The sequence below is a fragment of the Miniopterus natalensis genome, chromosome 1 (genome assembly GCF_054644295.1).
Source record: "Miniopterus natalensis isolate mMinNat1 chromosome 1, mMinNat1.hap1, whole genome shotgun sequence".
Classification (NCBI taxonomy): Eukaryota; Metazoa; Chordata; class Mammalia; order Chiroptera; family Miniopteridae; genus Miniopterus; species Miniopterus natalensis.
In genome coordinates, this window is record NC_142081.1 from 29,544,022 (window position 1) to 29,567,457 (window position 23,436).

General features: G+C 41.3%; 1 protein-coding gene across 1 annotated transcript in view; it reads right to left on the reverse strand.

Annotated features, from left to right (window-relative positions):
* Nucleotides 1-515: 515 nt before the first annotated feature.
* The window catches only part of SYT16 (synaptotagmin 16), a 185,535-nt gene continuing 162,614 nt past the window's right edge, over nt 516-23,436 (reverse strand). Inside the window, exons 6-8 of the mRNA XM_087819998.1 lie at nt 19,675-20,115; nt 16,682-16,871; nt 516-1,840 (exon numbers count right to left, since the gene is read on the reverse strand). Coding sequence (XP_087676124.1) covers nt 1,527-1,840; nt 16,682-16,871; nt 19,675-20,115 — 945 coding nt within the window. The 3' untranslated portion in view covers nt 516-1,526. The remainder of the gene's footprint in view (nt 1,841-16,681; nt 16,872-19,674; nt 20,116-23,436) is intronic.

Sequence of the window (23,436 nt, forward strand, 5' to 3'; positions counted from 1 at the left end):
AGAGCTGAGGAGGAGTTATGTGTTTTTAACTGTATACATCCATCACTAGCTATCACTCTTTCCACAGACAGCAAAAAGTCAACAGTGAAACATAAAAGCTAAAAATAAGAGCCTGAGCAATTGCTCAGAAGAGCTGCACATGGGCACAGTGTTACATGGACACACATCCCTTCCCTTTTTTATTACTGCCAATTTAAAGTATCTGAAATTAAGGGCTCAGATCTAGGAAAAACGAAATAAACATGCACTGCACAAATATGTAAAAGTCGGTTGGAAGTAAAACTTCATGCTCAAAACTGCACAATATCACCGTTCCAAAGGGCACGTGCCCAGATGCAGGTAGTGACTAAAATGTTTTGCTGCAAATGCCATAAAAAATGACAATTATCGGCACTTCAAATGCTCCAAGAAAAATTTAGTGTCATTCCATACAAGCTGAAAATATTTCTCCACTCACAGGCATTTTAACATGTTCATTTCCAAGAGTCAATCAAGTTGACATTATTAAAGACCCACTGTTTACAACTTACCATGCTCTAATGATTGGAAATATGGCATAAAAAGAGTATGGTTTACATGCAGGCGTATGCTCAAAATACATGTCTGCGTATATAATTGCATATAGAAAAAGTATAATGTAAAAGGGAAGCACTAGACTCAGAAAAATCAATAAATCCATGACTTAAATAGGTTTTTTTGTGTTTTCCCCCCTCATTCTGTAAGGATTGATTAGGTGAGAAAAAAAGCATAAAAACCTTGGAAGTTGTAAGTTTGAAATCTTACCTATTCAAAAGAAACAAGTTGTCTTTCAACAGTAGTTTTTGAACTATTTTTTAGCTTCAAAATGATTTATCTAACCAAACCTCGTAGGAAACCACAATATATGAGATAAAAAGGTATTTAATTCATACAAATCTGTGGTGCAAGTTTATAATATGTATTTGTTAGGGAAATAAATGGAGGGGTGATAAAGAGAAAATTGTGAAATAGGAGACTAGGGGTGACAGTTGCATTCTTCTTTGAGCCTCAGTGTCTGACTCATTTCTGTATTTTGGAGTTTTTTGCACCATATTAAGAAAATTCTGATTCATACACAGAAGTGGTTACAAATAGTAACATTTAACAGCTCCCTTGCAATCTGAGGTTACTCTTCAAGCAAACAGAAAAGAGAGCAGGAGAAGCTTCATTCCACAGCCTGAACCAAACTCAATAACCTATTAACACAATTAACTCATCTTCACTGCTTGCAACGATGCTAACATTTTCCACATAGTTGACTGTATATGTAAATTTTTTTTAAATTACAATATGTAAATCCAATTCAAACCATTTAGAAACCCGAAGATCCCCATCCGCCCAACCTCCACATCTCCCCCGACACAAAATGTCCTCGGGGGTTAGGGGAACCCAACCCCTGTTTGAAAGCCTGTCTTTAAAAAGCCTGCCAGCATACACTGAGACGGTGTTAGCAGTCAACCAGTAGGGTGACCGGGGCGGATGTAGCATAGGGAAACCTGTTGGCAAACCTAGGATTCGAGCAAGGTGTGCCACCTGCAGACCTGCTGGCCTTTGGTCTCCTTCATTTCCTCCCAATGGTCTTGTTCTTCCTCCCCACTACTGTTTTGGCCCAGAGCGATCCAACCAATCATCTCTTTACGCTTCATAGTACGCCTGTTATAAACCGAAATCATCAACGTGACATCAGAGAGCTGAAAGAGGGCCACCTGGAAAACAAAGGTCTCCTTATAGACAGGATTGGGCTGGCCACGTCGAATGGATGTCTTGCAGCGGGACATCTCTTGACCCACAGAATTGAGGAGAAAGAGCTTTCCATATGTATCTAAGGAAAAAACAACAACAATGGAAATGAGAAAACATCAGTGCTTTCTGTTTTGCTGGTCTAGTTGTAATATTTACGTGGGTAGTGTGTAACATACTGATCAGCATCCTTAGGCCTGGTACTTGCTGTAGGACTAACATATCTTACATAACTGATTAAGGAAAGGAATTATTACCTTGAATGTTTAATGTTTCATGAAGCCCACTATCGAGCACCTTGCTGATGTTCATCAGAAGCTCTACACATACAGGAGTGTATACATGCACAGCGTAAGTGCAATGGTGTTTGTGGGCATGCACTGTTTTTCATTCACATTTTATGTATGTAACAAGATAAATATATACATTTTGCTCTTCATGTATTTTTCTTTCCATAGTCAAAATACTGTTTTATGCCTGAGTTAAAGAATGTCTTCTTTTCTCATTGTGTATATATACTTTGGACTATTTCATCTACTCAATGACAACCACCAAATCTGGCTTCCATGACAACTACCAAATCTGTATCTCTAGCATAGACTTCTCTCCCAAGATGAAGATCCAACTGAATACTACGTTTCTCTTCATGGACACCCACACACATCTCAGACATATCAGGTTCCCAATTCCTAAAAACGTGCTGCTCCAGTGTTCCCCACCTCTGTGAATCGTAGCGCTATCCCCTCAATGATCCAAATCAGAAACCAGGACTACATTTTTGACAAGACTGGCTTCCTCACCCTGGTCCAGCCAATGAATCATCAAGTATTACTCATTCTATCTCCTAAATAGCTCCCAACCCACCCACTTTTTTCCATCCCCAATGCCACCGAACTCTCAGTGTTCACTGTAAGTTCAGATCACCAGCATCTCTCACCTTCATTACTGTATACTTGCTCACCAAACACCAGTCACTGGATAAAGCGATATTTGTAAAATGCATATCTGGTCATATCACTCTCACTAATAAGCCAAAACTAAACCATCAATGCTTCCTACTAGTCTCAGGATAAAACTAAATTTCTTTATATAGACTACACACTTGGGCCCTGTTTATCTTCTAGTCTTATTACATACCTCTGTTGCCTTTACAAATTATAATCCAACTATTTTGAACTAGCTTCATCCCTCCAACCCCAACTGATCTCTTTCCCTTTCACTTTTGCACAAACTATACCCACCTGGACATCCCAAGTAATACCCACTTTCACACGACTTCTATACACTAGTTTGGTTTGGACGTTACTTTATCCAGGAACTTTTGCTGACCACTCTCCCTCCCCACCAGCCCTAGTTCAGATAACCCTCCTGTGGGTTCCATCAAAATCAAGTTTTACAGACTCACAGATACAGAGAACAGACCGATGGTTGCCAGAGGGGAGGAGGGCTGGAGCAGTAGGGGAAGGCAAAGGGATTGAGAAGCACAGATTGGCGGTCGCAAAATAGGCACAAGGATGTAAAGTACAGCACAGGAGATATAGCCCATAATATAATAACTATGGATGGTGCCGGGGGGTACTGGAAACATGGTGGGGAACACTTTGTAAGTATAGGATTTGCTCTACACCTGAAACTGATATAAAATAATATTGAATATAAACTGTAATTGAAAAAAAAATTTCAATTTTAAATCAAGTTTTAGCTTGTTTCAACACTTATCACCTTGTATTTCATTGCCTATTTATTGTCTGCAAGATTATCAGTACCTCAATGGTAAAAAGAGGAACTGCCCTGTTTACCACTGTACCCAATGCTGGCCCAGGGTCTAACATGTAGCAGATATTTAATAAGTATTAAATATTTTATAATGAATGTTCATGACTAGCCAGGAGGCTCGGCTTTCTTTTTGCTTTTGGTCTCAAGTTTTTTCAAACTTGCAAAATGTAGCTACACCCCTTGTTATATAACCCTTGCACTAGAATGCTATACAGTAGTAACTAACATCATATGCTTAGCCATTTATAGAAAGGAAAGTAAATATCCAAATCACTGATATAGTCTATTACTTTTGCTAAAATTCTTGAAAGGATCATTACAAAGAACATTATCTCCTAAGACCATTATATTTTTACTAAAATCATTTATCAACTTCTTGACTTTTTTCTTAACTACAACTTTTACCACTAAGTTATATGTGCTCTACTTTTTTTTTTCCAATCCTAAATGTTACAGTGTTTTCCAAATTTGTTTTTTCTGTACATTCTGTTCAGGCTGAAAGTTGATGAGTGTTTACTGCTCACTTTCCCACCTAAAGCCAGTCAAACTTTTTAAAAGTGAAAACCCAGGCTTCTGTAATTTACTGTTCCCTACAAGAGCACCGTGCGACGCGGAACAAATTACAACCTGCAGGTTTCCTTTCGATGTTGATCTTTTCCTATTCCAGTTTGATGTGTTATTTTATGCACTTATCCGCTGAGAAACACAAGGTGTGAAATTACACTTCAGGTGGGAAAACACTTCTCTGTCTCAGGGCTCTCCACTCTTCAAACTGCTCCACGGAAAAGCTATCAGGAAACCAACAATGGGGGAGTGAATTTGCCTTGTCGCAGCTGGAGGGCTAGAGGGAAAAGCTCACCCCAGCCGCCAAACTGCTCTGGGAATTCTGCTGCCTGCACGGCGCTGGGAATGGAGTTAATCTTGCAAACCAAGACCTGCTCATTTCACAAACAGAGCAATATCAAGCTTTATCCTGACATAAGATTGTTTTCTAATTATGAGAACGGCCACTTACTACAAAACCTCTATCGTGGAAGCTGAACTGTAAGTGAAAAGAAAGGAAAATAGTAATTTTATAAACAATCCAGTCTGAGGACACCTGACCGAAAGAAGGAAAGGTGCTGATCGTTCTAGCACAAAGGGGAACCTTTCTCAGCAGTAATGCTGTGCTTGCTTTTCCTGGGCCACACCAGAGGCCCAGGAAAGTCTATTGTGCAGAAGGTTGCGGAGCACGGCTGGGGAATTCTGGGTTCCGTGACTTATTCCGATGAGCACCAGTCCAAATAGATAGAGTCCACTGAAGTAAATATACAACTAAACTTAGCTCTGTTTTAATTCTTTGAAATTGATAATACTTGTTACAGAAAAACACCAAGCAATATTTTACCTTTTGACGATGACTTAGAAAGTCTCTCAGTGTCTCTAGTAACTCAAAACTATCATCAGAGCACTAGGACCCTTTCAAGGGTCCTAGTCCCTTGAAAGTCCTGGATGCTGCTCTTCTGGCTCTGTCCTGCCAACTGTTTTACTGGTCACTTGTTTCTCCATAAAGGAAGATACCACATGTAACAAAATATTGTAACAGTACAGTACTCCCCCCCCCCAATCTGTGGTTTTTCTTTCCATGGTCAGAAAATGTTAAGTGAAATTTTTCAGAAATAAACAATAAATTTTAAATTGCACACCATTCTGAGTAGCATGATGATCTCCTGCCATCCCTGTCAGTCCTACCAGGGAGGCGAAGCATCCTGTTGTCCAGCGTATCCATGCTGTACATGCTCCTCACCCATTAGTCACTCAGTTGCCATCTTTGTTACCTCATCAACTGTGGATATCACCATGCTTGTGTTCAAGTAACCCTGATTTCACTTAATAATGCCATATTCACATAACTTTTATTATAGTATTTGTTGTAACTTGTATTTTATTATTAATTTATTAATCTCTTACTAATTTATAAGTTAAACTTTATCACAGGTATGTATGTATAAGAAAATATAGTACACAAAGGGTTCGGTACTATCCACAGTTTCAGGCACCTACTGTGGGTCTTGGAAAGTATCCCCTACAGATAAGGGGGACTACTGTACACACATTCTCAATTTATCATGGCACAAAGCACGTTGCTTGGAACTCAGAAGTCACAGTGATTACTTATATAGTCCATGCCAAAAGCTACCCATTTATAGCATGGTCGTCCACCACTTGTACTACAAATTTAGCCTCAAGAGTGGGGCCAGGGGAACCACGATTCTCTGGGCAAGAGAAAGGAATTTGGTTATTTAACCTCCCCTACCTCTGGAATTTATTAACAACTATAAAACATTTAAAACTTACATAAGAGAGTATAGTATTACATATGTCCACCCAGACTTGTGATATTTAGTATTTGTCATATTTACTACAGATCTTTATGCTTTTTGTTTGATGTTTAGGAAATAAAATAGTACAACTGAAGATCCTTGAGCATCCCTCCTTGATCCTGTTTAATGTCTCACATTAAAGGTAACTAATACCCTGGGTTTGAACTTCATCATTTTCATGTATGTTTTTAGATTTTCACCATATAAGCAGATATATCTTATATTTTCACTATATACATAAAGATGTCCAAAATATATTTAACAGTATTTTGAACATTAAAAAATATTTAACATTTTAGTGTATGTCTTCCCAAAACTTAACTTTTTTCATTTGACATTAAAGTTGTTACATTATCTATATTGATAGATAAACCTGTAATTCATTTATTTTAGTAAACTACAGTGTTTAATATACTACAATTTAGTCATCCCTACTTTTAACTAATGGACATTTAATTGTTTATAATAACCAAGAATTGAAAGTAGTTCAGTGAACATTTTTCTATACTTTGCATTGTACCAATATTAAGACAATGTTTCCAGTATAAACCCAGAGGTGAGTTACTGGCTCTTTATAAATTTTAGATACAGAATCTTTGTTATATTTCCCACTAGTACCTTCTCCCTGCTTGTAGCTTAACCTTTTGCTTTGTTTATAGTGAGTTTTGTAGTATAAATGTTTTACATTTTTATGGCATCAGATTTATCAATGTTTTTCCTTTTCAGTTGGTGATTTTTAAACAAAATTAAGAAATTCTACCCAAACTCAACAGTCTCCCATACTTTTTTCTACAAGCCTTAAGAATTTATTTTTCACACTGGATCTTCTCTTTTAGATATAATTGACATCTAAGTTTGTTAGTTTCAAGTGTACAACATAATAATTTGATATATGCATATATCACAAAATGATGACAATATGTGGAGTTATCATCCATGACCACGCATAGTTTCAAGTTATTTTTCTTGTGATAAGAACTTTCAAGATCTACTCAGCTTTCAAACATACAACATAGTATTGCTGACTACAGTCACCATCACCATGCTGTACCTGACATGCCCAGGACTTGCTTACCTTACCACTGCAAGTTTGAACCTTCTGACCACCTGCGCCCATTTCACCCCCCACATCTCCCACCTCTGGAAACCACCAATCTGTTCTCTATATCGATCTTTAAAAAAAAAAAAAAAAAGATACCACATATAACTGAAATCATACACTATTTGTCTTTCTCTGTCTGACTTACTACATTTAATTTTTAATCCAACTGAAATTGATCTTTGTGTGTGGTGTGAAGTAGGGGTCTAATTATGTTTCCATATGGGAAGTGTTATTCATTAAAGGGTCCATTATCTCCCAGCTGGTTTGTAATATGACATCTGTCAGGTATCAAGTTTCTAAGTTTGAGAGTCTTTCTCTAAGCCTGATAATATTGATTATCATCATTTTTAATATGTCTTGATATCTGCTAGGAAGAATCCCTCTATTGCCTTTCTAAAAAATGTATCTTTATTGTCGAAAGTATTAGGGCTGTCCTCCTTTTTCCCCCGTTGCCCCCTCCAACCCGCTCCTGCCCCCTCCCCGCACTATTGTCTGAGTCTATGGGTTATGCATATATCACATAAGTTCTTTGGTTAATCTCTTCCCGCCCTCCCCCCCTTCCCTATATCATCTTTTTTAAAATTAAGTTACTCTAAGCTTTCGCTTGGTTTAACTGGCTCTTGCATATGAATTTTAGAATCAGCTTATCAAGTTCTATTTTTTTAATTTAAAACAAAGGGCAAAACATACCAAAAACACTGTCAGGATTTCGATTGGGATTGTGCCGGATATATGGATTGATGGGGAAAAGCTGTTGTTTTCATAAAATGGAATATTCTCACCAATGAACATGATATATCTATCTAGTTTACTTTTGTGTCTTTTAGAAAGCTTTAGAATTGTTTCCATACTTTTCATATTCATCTTTTATTGTTACCCTTTAGTTTATATATGTATATATGTAAATGTATATTTATCTTAGATATTTTGTTGCTGTTGTAAATAGTGATGTTTTAAAACTCTACTTTCTAATTGTTCCTGATTCATTAGAAAATAAATGATTTTGTATAAGAGACATCTTAGTTTAAATTTGTAGATTTTATTGTATTTTTATGCAGACAACCATATTTTCTACAAATAATGGTAATTTTGTTTCCTCCTTTCCAAGCTTTAACTTTTTTTTCTTATTCTATTGCATTGCCTTCAGCCTCCAGCCTAATGTTTAATAAGTGAAGTGATGGTAGTGGGAGCCTTATTTTGTCCTGACTTTGAAGGGATTCCAGGATTAAGAATGATGGTATGTATTTTCTTAAAATGCCCACTACTGAGGCTAAGCAAGTTCCCTCTGAACCACATATTAGTTGTTGATATGCAATACCATTTCTACCTTTCTAAGCCCTTTCCTGTACTAAAAGGGTATAAAACCTTAAAACTAAATCTCTTGCCTGTAAGGCCCCAGTTAGATTCCACTAATAAAAGCTACTTTTATGAGGCTGGAAAGCAGAAGGAAAGGGAGAGCCATAACTGTCTAGACACAGTTGCAGGAATGTGTGCAGCTTAGAAGATTCTGCCCTGACCAGGTAGCTCAGTTGGATAGAGCGTCACCCCTAGAAACAGAGTTTCGGGTTGGATCCCTGGTCAGGGCACATATAAGGATCAACCAATGAATGCATAAATAAGTACAACAAATCCATGTTTCTCTCCCCTCCCCCTGGCCCTCAAATCAATCAATCAATTTTAAGAAGAGACGAGAAGGAGATTGCAGATCAAGGGTTTTGCCCACGATGTTCAAACATCCTTGTGCTCAGAACATACTGGCACCTTTCCTGTGGTACCAGTACTTCCCGATTTCCTGAAGAGGGCCGGCTGACACTTTCTCCCCCGCCTTCCCATGCTTAAACCCTGTAATAAACAACTCCCGACTCAAAATACCTATTTTCCTGACAAAATCTGACTGATGTAGTAATTGGTCATCTGAACTGGAATGTTACCATAATAATAAAAATAAAAAGATACGCAATGGCCTAGAAGTTGGGTGCTGGGTGAGGAAGAAACTAATATCGGAGGCTAGAACCGCGGAGAGCCATAATCCATATTAGGTGATGGTAAAAACCGCCATCCGCTATAGCTCGGAAGGAAGAGCATATGCCTAATGAAGTCGCTGCTCTCAGAGGACAGGTTGGAAACAGAATGTTAACAGTTGAGTATTTGGTACGACTGGCTTCACTTGGCAGGTGCAGGGGCGTGAAAGGTAAGCTAGGGAAAGGACTGACTAATATGTAAGGAAAAAGGAAAGGAGAGAGAATATAGGAATTCAGACCCTTCTGTGGTTGGAAAAGCTGATTGCTTCTAGGCCTCCAAATAATAAGAGGTGGATAATGGTTACTGATTCACGTCAAATCCCAAATTAAGATGTAGGCTTCCCACCAGATTTGAGTTGATTGGGCCGTGTGACTGAGTTCTGAATAACACAATAGGAGCAGAGAGATGTTGCCTTCCCATGGCTCTACCCAGCCACTCCCGCCAAGCAGGAAGTCTCCCCGGCGGCCGCCTCCCCTTTCATGGCAACGATGGAGGTCACATTTGAATACAATACTATGTCCTGACTAAAGAGCCTGCCTCCGTGATTCACTTTGGAGACGGATGCAAGGGAGCTAAACCTTGGCTGTAGAAGCCACTGAGACTGTAGGATGTATCTGCTACTGCACGACAGCCGAGTCTATGCTAATACACCTTCTATTATTCATCTGCTAAGGGTACTTTTTATCAGTAATGGATACTCAATTTTATCAAAAGCTCCTTTCGCATCTATTGAGAAAACCATGTTTTCTCATAAATTCGTTAATATGGTGAACTACACCAGCAGATTGTCCTGATGTTAAATTATCCTTGCATTCCTGAGCTAAGCCCAATATGTTGGTTATTAGGTGTTTTTTCTTCCTTATTAGGATGCTGGGTGGGCACAATATAGACTGCAGTGTATATGAGAGGTTGTGGGGAGAAGGGACAGGGAGAGACTGAGAAGAGAAATATTAATCTAATGTTATACCTATTTTTTACATAGCAGTCCCTTTACATTTATTATAACCACTGATTATTTTGATTTTTATTGTTTGGGTTCATGCTTTCTAATCTGGATTTTCTATGCTTTTAAATATCTTTTTCTGCTTTCTATTGGATTGAAGTTTTTTATTCTAATTTATTCCCTCTCTTGGTTTGAATGTTGGATTATAATGTTAACATGTACACTTGATTTAGCCTCTCAAATCAATCAATATCTCTTAAGCAACATCAGGACCTTAGAATTCTTTGATTTCCATGTCTCCTTCCCATACTTCATGTTATTCCTGCCTAGAATTTTATTTCCACTTTGTGGTTATATTCCCAGTGTCGGTCATTTACTGTTGCTGTTTTGATGTGCGCAGTCTGCACGTGCTCATATTTACCTACACTGTTGACCATTTTTTGTTCATTCCTCCTTCTTGCACTTCCCTTCTTCCCTGCTCAATTTCCTTCTTCCTGAAATACACCCGTTAGTTCTTTCAGGGATAAATCCTCTCACTGTGTGGAAAATATCTTTATCTTTCCTTGACATGAGCAGAACACAAAGTTGGGAATGGTTTTCCACCCAGAACTTGGATGATATCCACCCCCACCCCCCACCCTGCTCGTCATTGCTGCGGAGAGGCCTCTCCTCCCTCTTATTGTTATTCTTCTGCAGGTAACTTGAATTTTTTGTTTTTTCTTTTTATAGTGTTATTTTTTTCTTTTCATGTTTTTTTTTAAAACAGCTTTATTGAGATTTAATTCATATGCCATGGGAACTGTATTTTCTCTCCTGTTGCTTTTCAGGTTTCCTAACTTTGACATGGTTGCAGGAATTACATGAGTCGGTGTCAGTGAAGGGAGACCATTTACGTACTCAGTCAGTGCCGTAACTGAGTTGGTCCCACTGCTGAGCGTAAAGGGGCTATTGGTAAGTATCACTCTATTTAACTGAAACCTGGACCAGGATTTTTAAAGGTGGGATGCCCCACATCCTCACTTGGGAGGCGGTTATCACATGTGGCCAATCCTGCACATGCTGACAGGCTGGGGAATTTGTTTTAACAGGCCGGAACAGCTTAATGATGGTTTTTTACCAGGACCGTTACTTGTGTGTGTACACACACATACACAATGCAGTAACACGTCGGAAAAGGAGACATAGCCAAGACAGAGATGGAGAGAACCTGCAACAGAAAAGCTAATATTTTTTCAACATAGCACTTGTATCAGTAACATCAGCTTGTTGACCTCACTTAATAGGGAAGAAAATGAAATCCAGGGAGGTTAAATGCAGGCCATGCAGTAATTGGGTGACAGGCCCAGGAAACGGACAGAACAGAGCTGCCAAACTGTTAAGAGAATTGCCTTCCCATGAAGTCAACTTCAATAGGTAATTAAATGTTTCTAATTCTCAATGGTGACTTTTCCAAAAGCATTTGCAAATACATGTCAGGGTTTTAGATGTCTCCCAGACACTATAAGCTGCCCTTTCACCTGGACAATCCCTTGCCATCACATTTGTAGACTATCCTGGACCCTCTTAACAGCAATCACGACCGCAATATTTTGAACACTGGTCAGATATACTAAATGAGATGTTACCTTGAAAGTGCCTGGAATGACTCCTTGTTATGTGACGTGGGCTAAGATGAGTTCATGTTGCTACCTCATTTATATATTGTTTCTGAATAGGGTCTATGAGCCAGTTTCAGTAATTTTTCAAATAGCCTATTTTATCTTCCGTAGCCCACCTATGATTTGAAAAAAACACAGCAATTTATAACATGGACACTTTCACCAAAAAGGTGATTGTTAGGTAGGTAGGTAGGTAGATTGATAGACAAATAGATTTTCTAAATCTACCTATCAAATTAACAGAGAAAAGATTAAACTTGGAAATGAAGAAATGCCCAGCCACATACTTTTTCTTGGGATGAATCTGGTTTATGGAAGATACTGCAGAAGATGTCCTCAGGTCCAGCTGCTTGGTACCATCTATCCTGTCCCAGGTTGACTCAGGGAAATAGAGTTCGACCTTGAGATGTCACCATGATGAAAAACAATGTAATGCCAACCACAGAAGCCTGTGTCCACGGCTGAGACTCCAGTTTTTATTTTCACCCTCCCGGCCCCGCTGAGCTATTCCAGACCATTTTTTCCTACTCAGTATTTTATAATTAAAATTGTCAAATGCACTAAAGATTTGAAATAATTGTGCAGTGGACACCCACATACCCATCAACTAGATTCTTCGATATTTCGCTCCATTTGCACTATGGACTAAATACACACATCCTCCCACAACTCACATGCTGAAGCCCCATCCTCAGTGTGATGCCCTTTGAATGCCATGGTAACTGAGGCCATTGGGAGGTGATTAGGTCATGAGGGTGAATGCTCAGGAATGAGATTAGTGCCCTTATAAGAAGAGACATGAGAGAGATGTGAGGACATAGCAAGAAGGCTGGCTTAGCAAGAAGGTGTCTGTCTGCAAACCAGGAACATGATTCTCACCAGGAACCAAATCAGCTGGCACCTGGATCTTGGAGTTCCCAGCGTCCGCACCATGAGAAATAAATTTCTGTTGTTTAAGCCACCTGGTCTATGGTATTTTTGTTATAGCAGCCTGAACTAAGACAGTTTGCTTTCTTATGTATCTATCCATCTATCTAAACATCAGTCTATCGTAGCTGTAGCCATTCATTGCTCTTCACCTAAACATTTCAGCATGCATTTCATTAACTAGAGTTCAATATTTTATGGTTCTTTCTAAGTTAAAATTTACACACAGTGAAATGTACAAAGCCTAGTACCATTCAGTAAGTTTTTTATTAAATTTATTGGGTGACATTGGTTAATAGGATCATACAGGTTCCAAGTGTACATTTCTGTGATACATGATCTGTATATTGCACTGTGTGTCCACCACCCAAGTAAGTTTTGACAAATGCAAACATCCATTTAACACAAACTCCTTTTAAAATATAGAACAAGTCTATCCCCCCAGAATATTCCCTCATGTCCCTGCCCAATCCATCTTGACACCAATACGAATCCTAAAGCAACCACTCTCTACTTTCTAAATTCACTATAGATGAGTTTTGCCTGTTTTAGAACTTCATATAAATGGAACCAGGCAGTAGGTACTCAATACGTTTTTGAGATGCCTCCATGCTGTTAAATGCCTCAGTTAATTCCATTCCTTTTTATTGCTGAATAGTATTCCACCACAGAAATAGATCTTAATGTGTTGATTCATTCATGAGGACATGAGGACTTTTTGCAGTTTTTGATATTATGAATAGAGCTGCTATGAACACTCTCGTGCAGATCTTTTTTTTTTTAACTTATGGGTAACTGCCTGAGGATGGAACTGCTGGATATTCAGGGCATATTTAGTTGTATAAGAAACTGCCAGGCCTTTTCCCAAAGTGGTTGCTTCATTTTCCACTCCCACCAAGAATGTATTCTCCACACTTGGTGGAACTTGTCTTAGTTTTAGCCATTCTGGGAGAGGGGTGCGGGAGACTCACATCCTTAAGTATGCTCCCACCACCTCCTGCTCATCAGAGTTAAACCTGCCCCTCACTGAGCCTTCTCCCCAAGGATTCAACTCAAACGTTTGGGGAGGGGAGCTTACATTTCAGTGGCTTATTTCTTCTAAGACCCTAATAGAGGAGAGGAACTTCATCTACTATCTGTCCAAGTCTTTTATCTTGCTTAAGAAGACAAGTTTAAAATATCGGAACAGTCATCTGACTGAATCAAGCTGGCCAATTCAATGTTATCTTCTGTCTCATGATATATTTTGAGACAAAAAATTCACACATCTAAATCTCAGCCTTTGTCTCTGCTTCCAGCAAGATTTAGAACCATCACTATTTTAGAGAAGGAAAGTTCCCAGTACACAGGCTCAGCCTGTTTTCCTTCAGCTTCCCTAAGAACTATTCTTAATATTATCACAGCCACCCTGTAAGGCTGGATCGATGTCTTGACAGAGTAGATAACTGCACCCATGCCAAGAGTCCCCAGCACAAGATCTGTGGCCCTCGCACATACATGCTCCTACAGGTCTCTTTCTGCTGGCAGGCACCTCCTACATCCTTCTTGGTGGACTCTTCCATGGGGCTTTGGTCACACATCCTGCCCTCGCTCCCCCTTCACCTTGGAGGCCAGTGCGCTTGGCAAGGTCCTTCCACTCCCCCGCCCCCGCCCCACTCCCAATCCCATTAATTTTCCCACTCACATCGTCTTTCTTTCTCCCCATTTCTTCCAACTCTGCTCAGTTACCTCATAAAACTCTTGTCCCCTCACCCTTCCTCTTGTTCTCTTCCATATGGGAACTAAAAATGTATCCTAAGCTTGCCTGATGACTGCCAAAGTAGTGCTGGTGGTGTAAGGAAGTGAGACAGAATGAAGAACCAAGTCGACATCGAGAGCCCTTGAAAGTACCAAGAGGTCCCTTTCACAAAGGAACCGTCCACTTTCTCAACCCCTCCTAATTAAGCTGGATTTTCCTCAAGTACCGGCATTCTATGTAAACAAAAAACTTTTGTCTTCCCTATTGGGTTTCTGGTCTAATTAATAGCACCACAGCAATATTGTCTTCTATTACTTTGATTGCAAAGACACAACATGTCAGTTACATTTTAAATTAAATTGCAACACTATGTCTATGAAAAATCAAGTTGTAAATGCCAAGCTGACTTAAACTTCTGGAATCAAGTAAATTTCTAAATTAGAACTTACTTTTTTTTCTCCTATTTTGTTGTAAACATTTGTTGTAAGAATTTCTCTTTGGCATATTTTCTTTCATATAGAAATGTATGAAAATACAATAGTAGCATCCTCAACATCACAGCTTTCTTTTGATGCAGTATTCCTACCTAGAAAGTATATATTGTTATGACCCCATTTTACAGATGAAGAAACAGATTCAGAAAACTTTATTAACTCACAGCTAGTTAAGTGCCAGAGACTGAATTCATACCTTAGTTTGTTGGCCTCTAGCTGATACTTTCTTAGCCACCGGGCTGTCCTTCCCCACCCCTTGTATATCCTGGTACCAGCCAGCACACAAATTAAAGCTTCCCAGCATGCAGTGGAATGAGTCATGACTGTGTGATCCACCTTCCCCATCATTCTCTGTAGCGCTGCCATGCTCTTCCCCACAAACTGTTCAGATTTCACCAAACCTCAGGAGGAAAGAGACCAGCAAAAGGTCTGAAGATAAAGCATTAAATCCAGATCTTTCGTAATTCCAGAGCTATTTTAAAAAGCAAAGCTGTATCTAACAGTTAAGCTGTGCAAACAGTACCTACTATGTGTTTTAAATAGCTCTCACCTGGCTATGAGTGTCAACACAGACTGTGGCTTACGCACCTGTCTATTTGTTATCTGCTGTGCTGGGCTTTCCTTATGAACTTGCTCTAATGGCTTTAATACACATTGGCTAACAAAATACCACTGAATGGAGACTTCCTGGGGTGCAGCACAGTTAAAGGCTAAAAAGAGTAAGAGCCCCCCCTCCCCCCAAAAAGAGTAAAAGCCAATGTTTGGTTGTTGGAGCCAAACTTTTTCTACCAGCTCTGCTGGCTCTTCACCTGATGCTGACATATGAGACCAGAGTCCATTGGCTCGTGCAGCCTACCATGTTGTTACCGACTTCATCTTTGTTTCAGGAAGACTTTGGTGCCAATGGGGACAGGCTCACTTGCCCTCCACTCTACCCACTTCTAGTTCATCTTCCTATACTTGAAAGGCTGGAGATTCAACAACAACATTTTTCAGACTCTCTTGCAGCTAGCATTCTTTATACAAGTTAGGTTCCTCTGATTAGATGTACTTACGTGAGATCCAGAGGGCAGAGCTGAGGCAAAAATCATCTTCCCGCCCCCTTTAAGCTGTTTTTTGCTGACAAGTAAGATAATTAAAGGTAAGCTCATTTTTAGCAGCATCATTCCAGTGTTCAATCTCCCACTTCTTGGGCATTGAGAGGTAGTTGGCAAGAGCTCGTTTCCTGAACCCTGGGTTGCAGCTACTGAAGTATGTCTTGAGCCCCTCTTCCTAGTGGTGATCTCATAAGTGGTGGATCAGGCCTGTATTGCCCTAGATCTTCCTCCTTCATATATCTCCCTCCATTAACACCGAAACTACTAACATTTCTAGTATGCTCGCTGTGTCTTAGGCACTGTGCTAACACTCTACATAAATCATTTTATTTACACCCCAAAAGAACCCCATGAGGAAGATACTATTAATATCTTTTTGTTCTAGATGAGCCTACCAAGATTCAGAGAAAACAAGAAAATTGCACAGATCAGAGCAAAGCTAGTAGATAAGCAAACAGACCTGCCTCCAATGCCTGAGCTCTGCCTCTATGAAGAGGTGTGAGGGCCTGGGACCTACTGGCAGATTTTAATCGCCCGTACACATTATGATGCTGAAAAGCCATCACTCCTTTCCCTTAAACAATATACACAAAGAGGTCAAGATGTGTCTGGATATCAAAGAAGCCTCCAATCAAATTAAATAGAAAGGCAATTAAAAAACACAAAGGTATCACTTTGTAAAAACTCTCTAAACCATACCAAGATCACTTTTGTAGTAAAAGTTAAAGAACTAAGATGAGAGCAGACACAGCGTTGTATTTGCTCCTGGAAGGAGTAGAGCTGGGGGAGAGACATGCACTTACCAGGCGCTCTGTTCACAGCGAGGTTTCGGAAATGGCTGCCTTTGATCATTTCCACAGATAATCGCCCCGTTGTGGCATTGTAGGACAGCCCCACCAACAGCTCTGGCGCCCCTCCATGAGACAGCGACTGCGTGGATGAAGCACTATCACTGTGAGAAACGGCAGATGGGCTGAGCGAAGAATCTCCACTCTGGAGGGGAAGAAAAACAAAGAATCCATTGGCCCACGCTGCACTACTCTCTTACAGAAAGCCAATATTATGTTTGGTGAAATTGTGGCCCAATCTCAATGGCTGCCAAAGATTACTAAGGAAGGGCGCACTCCGTGTGAATGATAATGGGCCCGGGGAGCTGGTTGAGGGTGAGAGCCCCTGCATTATTAACTGACATCTCTGTTTCAAGAGCTGTCGCCATTCAATATTTTCTCTAAAGACAAAGCGAACCAAGATGTTATTACTAGTGTAAATCAAACCCTCTAAGATTCATAGAGAGCTAATAATACATTTAATATAGACCAAAATTCCCTCCTGTGTAATTTGTGCTTGAGTGTTTCTATGGAACCCATCCCTCCATTCTCTGCAGCTTTGTGATGAATATAGCAATTCAAAGGACATTTTGTCTTCACTAGAAAAATGACCACTGGATGTCTACTACCAGATGGGACATTTGGCCCCTAGTTCTGCTTCCTAAGGTTGGCAGGAATATGCCAGGTGCTATGTTTTTCCTCCTAAGAAATGAATTACATTGAAAATGAGCACTTTTTTATAAGGAAGCTGACACATGGACTGCGATCTCAGAGACCTGGCAGGCACCAGATGAGCCCAGGGCAGAGCCCCCAAGTTCTGTTTATTCACGAGCATGCTTCTCAGAGGCACCCACTTTTATGCACCAGGCACACCGGGAAGAGGAGCGTGAAACTGATCACCAGGTTGATTCTCACTCAGGAAAGGGGAGTAGGAATCAGCTCTGCAGGGGAAACCAGCCAGCCTCCTGGAGCCATCACCTCCTCCACCAGAAACAAGGACACTGGATTTTGCTCAAACCTTTCTTCTCTACATCTAAAATCATTTCCTAAAACTTCTTATCAGAAACTCCAAAGAATAAGTGCATTAAAAGCAATTAAATATTCTTTACATCTGTAGGAAAATATCCTGTTTACCAAGCCATGGGCATCTAGAGCCTGGGCCTTCATGGAATACAATTTGTAAACTACAGGGCCAGGCGGTTTTGATAGTGCCTCACAGCACCTACTGGATGAATGATAACCCAATGTTGGAATATTTGCTTTGTTTTGGTTGAGGATTGCCCTCCCCTGCGTTTCTAAAGAAGCATCTACTGTGGCACCTATCGCTGCATAGCTTGCCTCTCCCATCAAATTCCCAATCCTTATAGACCTCTCAGGCCACAGTGCATAGCTCAGTGTCTGGCCTATAATCACACTCAACAAATAACTGGAGAATGGAAAAGTTTTGACCCTCAAAGTTCTTTCATACGGACTGATTTTCCCCACTCAACTCTGTGCTCCAGGCACACAGCACAGGGCCTGCACAGGGAAACGGGTGTGATCACACCTATCTTGAAGCTCTACAGTGCAGGCAGGGCTCCTGACCTCCCATGGCTTCTGTTTTTCATGATTTCAGATATGCTTTCCTCAGAGCTTCAGAAAAAAGAGGGATTTGAGCAGAGATGCCACATGATCTGGCTTATGTCTTAAAAGGCTCATTCTGAGCCCATGTTGGGAATAGTCTGAGGGGCAATGGCAGCAGCAGGGAGAACACTAGGAGACCATTTCTTCCAGCGGAGAGTCGGGTTCCAGTTGTATTTTTAAGACAGCCAATAGGATTTCAGGTGGGAAGGAGAGAAGTCACGAATGACTTATAAGATTTTTAACCTGAGCAACTAAAAGGATGAAATTGCCTTTAGCCAAGATGGAAAGGCTGTAGGTGGAATAGAATTAGAGGCAAAAATCTGGATGTCAAGTCTGGAGATATTAATTTTGAGACATCTATTAAAAATGTAAGTGGCTGGCTCTCCTGTCGCTACACTGGCTCCCCTCCTCCTCCCGAGACTGACGAGCTCCTCCCCACCCAACACCTGCACGCGCCCTTCTGTCTGACATCTCTGTCTTCTACATGTCACCAGCTTCCTCCCCTGATTCCTTGAGTTCTGTATTTTATCACCACCTCAAAGGAACTTTCTCTGACTCTTGTGAAGAAACAGCAGCCTGTCACAGTCTTTCCTTCCTGCCCTGGTTTGCCCACTGCATCCCCTCCACCAGACTGTAAGCTCCCAGAGAACAGAGGGCTCACCTATTGAGCTCTTCCCTGCATCCCCTTCACAGTACCTGACACAGAGTAGGCTTTCCGGAAACATTTTTGAACAAATGACTGACTGACCCAACAGCCCAAGAGAGCTACTTGATCTTTTTAGGTGTTTTTTAAAAGGTGATACTCACACGAGAGGACACATCACATGGCAATACTGACCTGCCCGTCTTATAGACACGCAAGCTGCTCTGTCTTTGCTCGAAACCCCAGGGGAGGCTGAGGATGGGGCACATGGAGGAGCTTGGTTTTAGAAGTGACTGGGGTCCTGGGTTACTGTTTCAGCCTACTTAGGCACACTTGTCAAGGACCTCTCCTTGACAGTCCCATCTCTGAGATTCATCATTATGCACGTTGGGGGCAGAGCAGGGTGATGGGTGGTAGGGCCGTTTATTAGCTAACTAGAAAGCTTACCCACCTCTCCTGGTTTTCCCAAGCCCTCGACACTGTGCTCTTATTTCCTAACATGGACATCCATCAGGTAATAGAGAAGATGGGCACAAAAAACCCAAGGAAGCATAAAGTGCAAATCATGGCTCATAAGGACACGGAGAACCACATGGAAAATTAAAGTGTTTGAATCCACAGGCCAAATGTACTAAATCAGGGGCTGACAGTTCCACACCCTTGACCACAGCACATCGTTAGCAGCACCATTTAACACACTCACACTGATGTTACTTCTTGGCTCCAGAACGAGAGTGGCTTTCATTTCCCCTTCTGGGAGCAGGTGGCTGAGATAGAACAGCTTCTCTCCCATCATCCTCTCACGCGTCACCTTGCGGGCAGCATAGAGGCGGAAGCGGATGGCACAGGCAGCCACGTCCCGGGGCTCCAGCTTGGCGAAGGTGATCTTCTCCTTGAAGACAGGGTGGGGCCCCTTCTGTATGTTCGTCCTGCCCCTCTGTTTCTTACTGGGCAGCAGGACAACGTGGACCTGCCAGGAACTGATGCCACTCCGGTCCTTATCTGGGAGGCCCTGGGCTCTCACAATGGTCACTGTGAGTTTCTGGCTGGCGGCTCTATATTCAAAGATGACATCCAGATCACCACACTTTGAGATGGGCTCTGGGACCCCAGATGGCACCTGAAAATCGGCCCCATCCTGCTCCTGTTGTAGACAGAGGGAAAGATTAGGAATGGAAATGATAATACCCAGTTACATTTCTGTGAGACGATGCCCCTTCTGGGCTCTTTTGGAACCCTGTGCTAGCTCAGACCCCTCCATATTAGAAGGGTCTGTTTACTGGTCTATTTCTCCATTAGACTGTGAATTTTTTGAGGGCACAGTGCCTGGCATACGAGAAGGCTTCATGAATGCTTTTGGAAAGAATGAACAAAGCTTTTATATTTTGCAGTGTCTTCATCTAACACTGCCTCTCAAAGAGCACAACTGACCACTATCATTGAGACCAACTGAGATACAAAGTCTAAGAGTAGTCAGCTACACAACTGCTAAGGGGTAACTTTACCTTGAATCCCAGGAGAAATGGATGAGCCTGAGCCTTTGCTCTATGGGCAACGGCCACATAATAAAATTGGGGTCATGGGTAGGTGATCCCTCAGTATATTCAATCTACATGGGAGAAAAATTTAGGGCAGAGCTTCTCAAATGTGCATGTGGACTTGAATCAGCCAGGGATTCTTACTCAGTGGGAGTGGGGTAGAACCTGAGATTTTCCATTTTCAGAAGATTTTGAGGATGTCACAACTGGCCTCGAATCCCTCTCTGAGTAGCAAGTGTTTAGGGGGGCATCCCCAGCAGCCATTTAGTGAGCAGCGACATTGGACTTGAAGACAGAACACCTAGGCAGAATGTCTACATGAGTGCCAAGCAAAAATCATCACTCTACCACTGACTAGCTTTTTGACCCTGGCCATACAGGCCATCCTGTCTGTACTTTTGTTGGGGGTGGGTTGGCGGGGGAGAGCATTAAGATGCCTACTTGATAGAGTGCTGCTGTGAGGTTTTAACAGATGTGAAAAAATACCTGGCTCAGAACAGACTCCATAAATATCTATTCCCATTTGTAGACGGGTGCTACCTATTTTCAAACAAGCTCCCCTCATTATGAAATATCACCCTTAGACAGCAATTCACCTGTAGCCAGTCAGAGCTGATGACCTCACTGAGAAAACTGAGCTGAACTGCATTTACTGTAATGAACCACCCTCCAACAGACTATAAATAATGTCAGCCTAATTTGATTTCTCCTCCGAAGGCATGACTCTTACCCATAACTAAACTTTGGTTGGATTTCTTATTGTAAATCAGAATCAGTTCTTGTTTATGTAACAGCAGACCAGACTTTGCTAACTTAAGGACCTCTTTATTTCAAAAAATATATAATAAAACACCTGAGAAATGCAAGTACATCAACATAACTTTCCAATGCACAGTTCTCTGGAATGAGACTGCCTTAGGAATCCCAGGTCTACCACCTGCTACCTCCATGACACTGGGCAAGTTATCTAATCCTTTCCACTTCCTGTTTTTTCTCAACAGTAAAATGGACAGAGAGTACCCACTTTATAGGGTTGCTGTGAAAATCAAAGGACTTGACATATAGGAGACAGCTATTAAATGCCCTCTCTCTTTAGGTTCACATTAGTCGACCAAGAAAATTTAGGTTTCTTGCAAAATAAGGGAAGCTCCTTCTATCTCCTCCTCTGAGTATGCATGCATTCATGTGTGAGTGTTTCTATTCAGAGGCACTTAGTTTCAAGTGGTAAAAGTGGTTGCTATAGAGACTTCTGAATACAACTGACTAGATATAATATTAGAAGCAAGTCTCTAAGGAGTTAGGCCAACTAAACTCAAGTCACAGTCTTCTGTTAAAACTCCTGTCTATTTTAGCCTGCTCTTGATCATTTCTATATTGCTTGCCAGAACATAAGTAATAATAGATAACATATACTAAGCCCTCCCTTATCCCAGGTACCCTACTAAACCCTTTTAGACTACAAAAGCCCGCTTTCGTGCACTTCAGACTCTCTCAGCCTCACCTTGTATTCCATCTTCCCCTAGAAGCTGAGCCTGTCTGTGCTCTAAGTGTCTTCAGCCTAGAGAAATTCAATAGTCTTCCCTCCTGCCATGCTGTGTAGCTCTCCGCTCCTACCACAGGCTCTCTGTGGATGTCAAGACTTGGAAAGTCACAGGATCCTGCTTGGCACTTATGTACAGAAAGTCCAGAGCATGTGGGGAGTTAATGTCTCATGCACTCAACTTTTCTCCCCTTGGAAAGATGTCCTGACATTAGTTTATACAGCCTCACAGAACACAGTCCCACAAGAGCAAGCCGTGAGTCACACTCAGTGGTGCCAATTTGATTATACTCGTAATGACGCTCCGCTCTTCCCCGCCTCAGTCCCTTGTCTCTCGCTCTTCCCTGGGATTGCATGTCCTGTGCTTTTCGGGAAATGCAGCTAAGAAATGTTATCTTTTAAAATATTCACATTAACTTAATGAGGTAGGTATTTTAATATCTTCCTTTTGATAGGGGAGCAAACTCTGGCTTAGAAAGGCTAAGTAATTCACTCCCTGCCCCCAGCATCATAAGCTCAGCCAGGACTATCCAGGGTTTACCAGTACTAGTGCTTAAAATCCCAAACCTTATGTTGAACCATAAGTTCTCCCCGAAACTTTTCACCGCAGCCATTTATGTCTAGTAAGTGTTTGAGATAAGAGGGGATGAGATGGGAGCAGAGAGTTGAAAATGCACACTACTTTGAATTTCACATCCTTTTAGGTCCCTGCTCTTAATATTAGTTAACAGTTTCCAGTTTTGTCATCAACTTCAATGCCACGGTAAAAATATCCTAGTTAATGACTCTCTCTCCACTTACCCATCATGCTGTCTATTAGATAACACTCGCTGCACCTGCAGGTTTGTGATAAAGTCCTGGGGGGCAGGGGAGCGACTCTGCAATAACTAAATAAGACACAGCTCCAGGCAAAGACCAGGCTCTGGATGGAGACGATCCAAACGGTGACCCATGAAAACTGGGGTGTGGCCCCTTCCTGGGTTGATCTGGAATGAAGGTTTGTGAAGGCCGGTATTTTCAGAGCAATTAATCATTTCAACACACCTTACCTATCACCAGGCAACTAAAGGCACTCATCATGTGGGTTGCCATTAATATCACTAATCCATCTGACCTTCCTGCAAGGAAAAGATCTCTTCATTTGTATCCCCATTTGGCAGATTTTAATTAACTTCTCAAGGCAGACCAGTTAATCAGTGGAAACAGAGATGAAAAGTGGGACACCTGCCTCCCTGTGTGCTCAGCATCACCAGCCACCCGCCCATCATCTCCCACCCCATCCCGAGCCCTAGGCTTGCAGGAAAGAGTTGAGGGCCTTTTCCAGCAGGAAAGAACAGCATGTGGAAATCCATCAGCCTAACAGGTAGCCACACTACATGACCAGTTT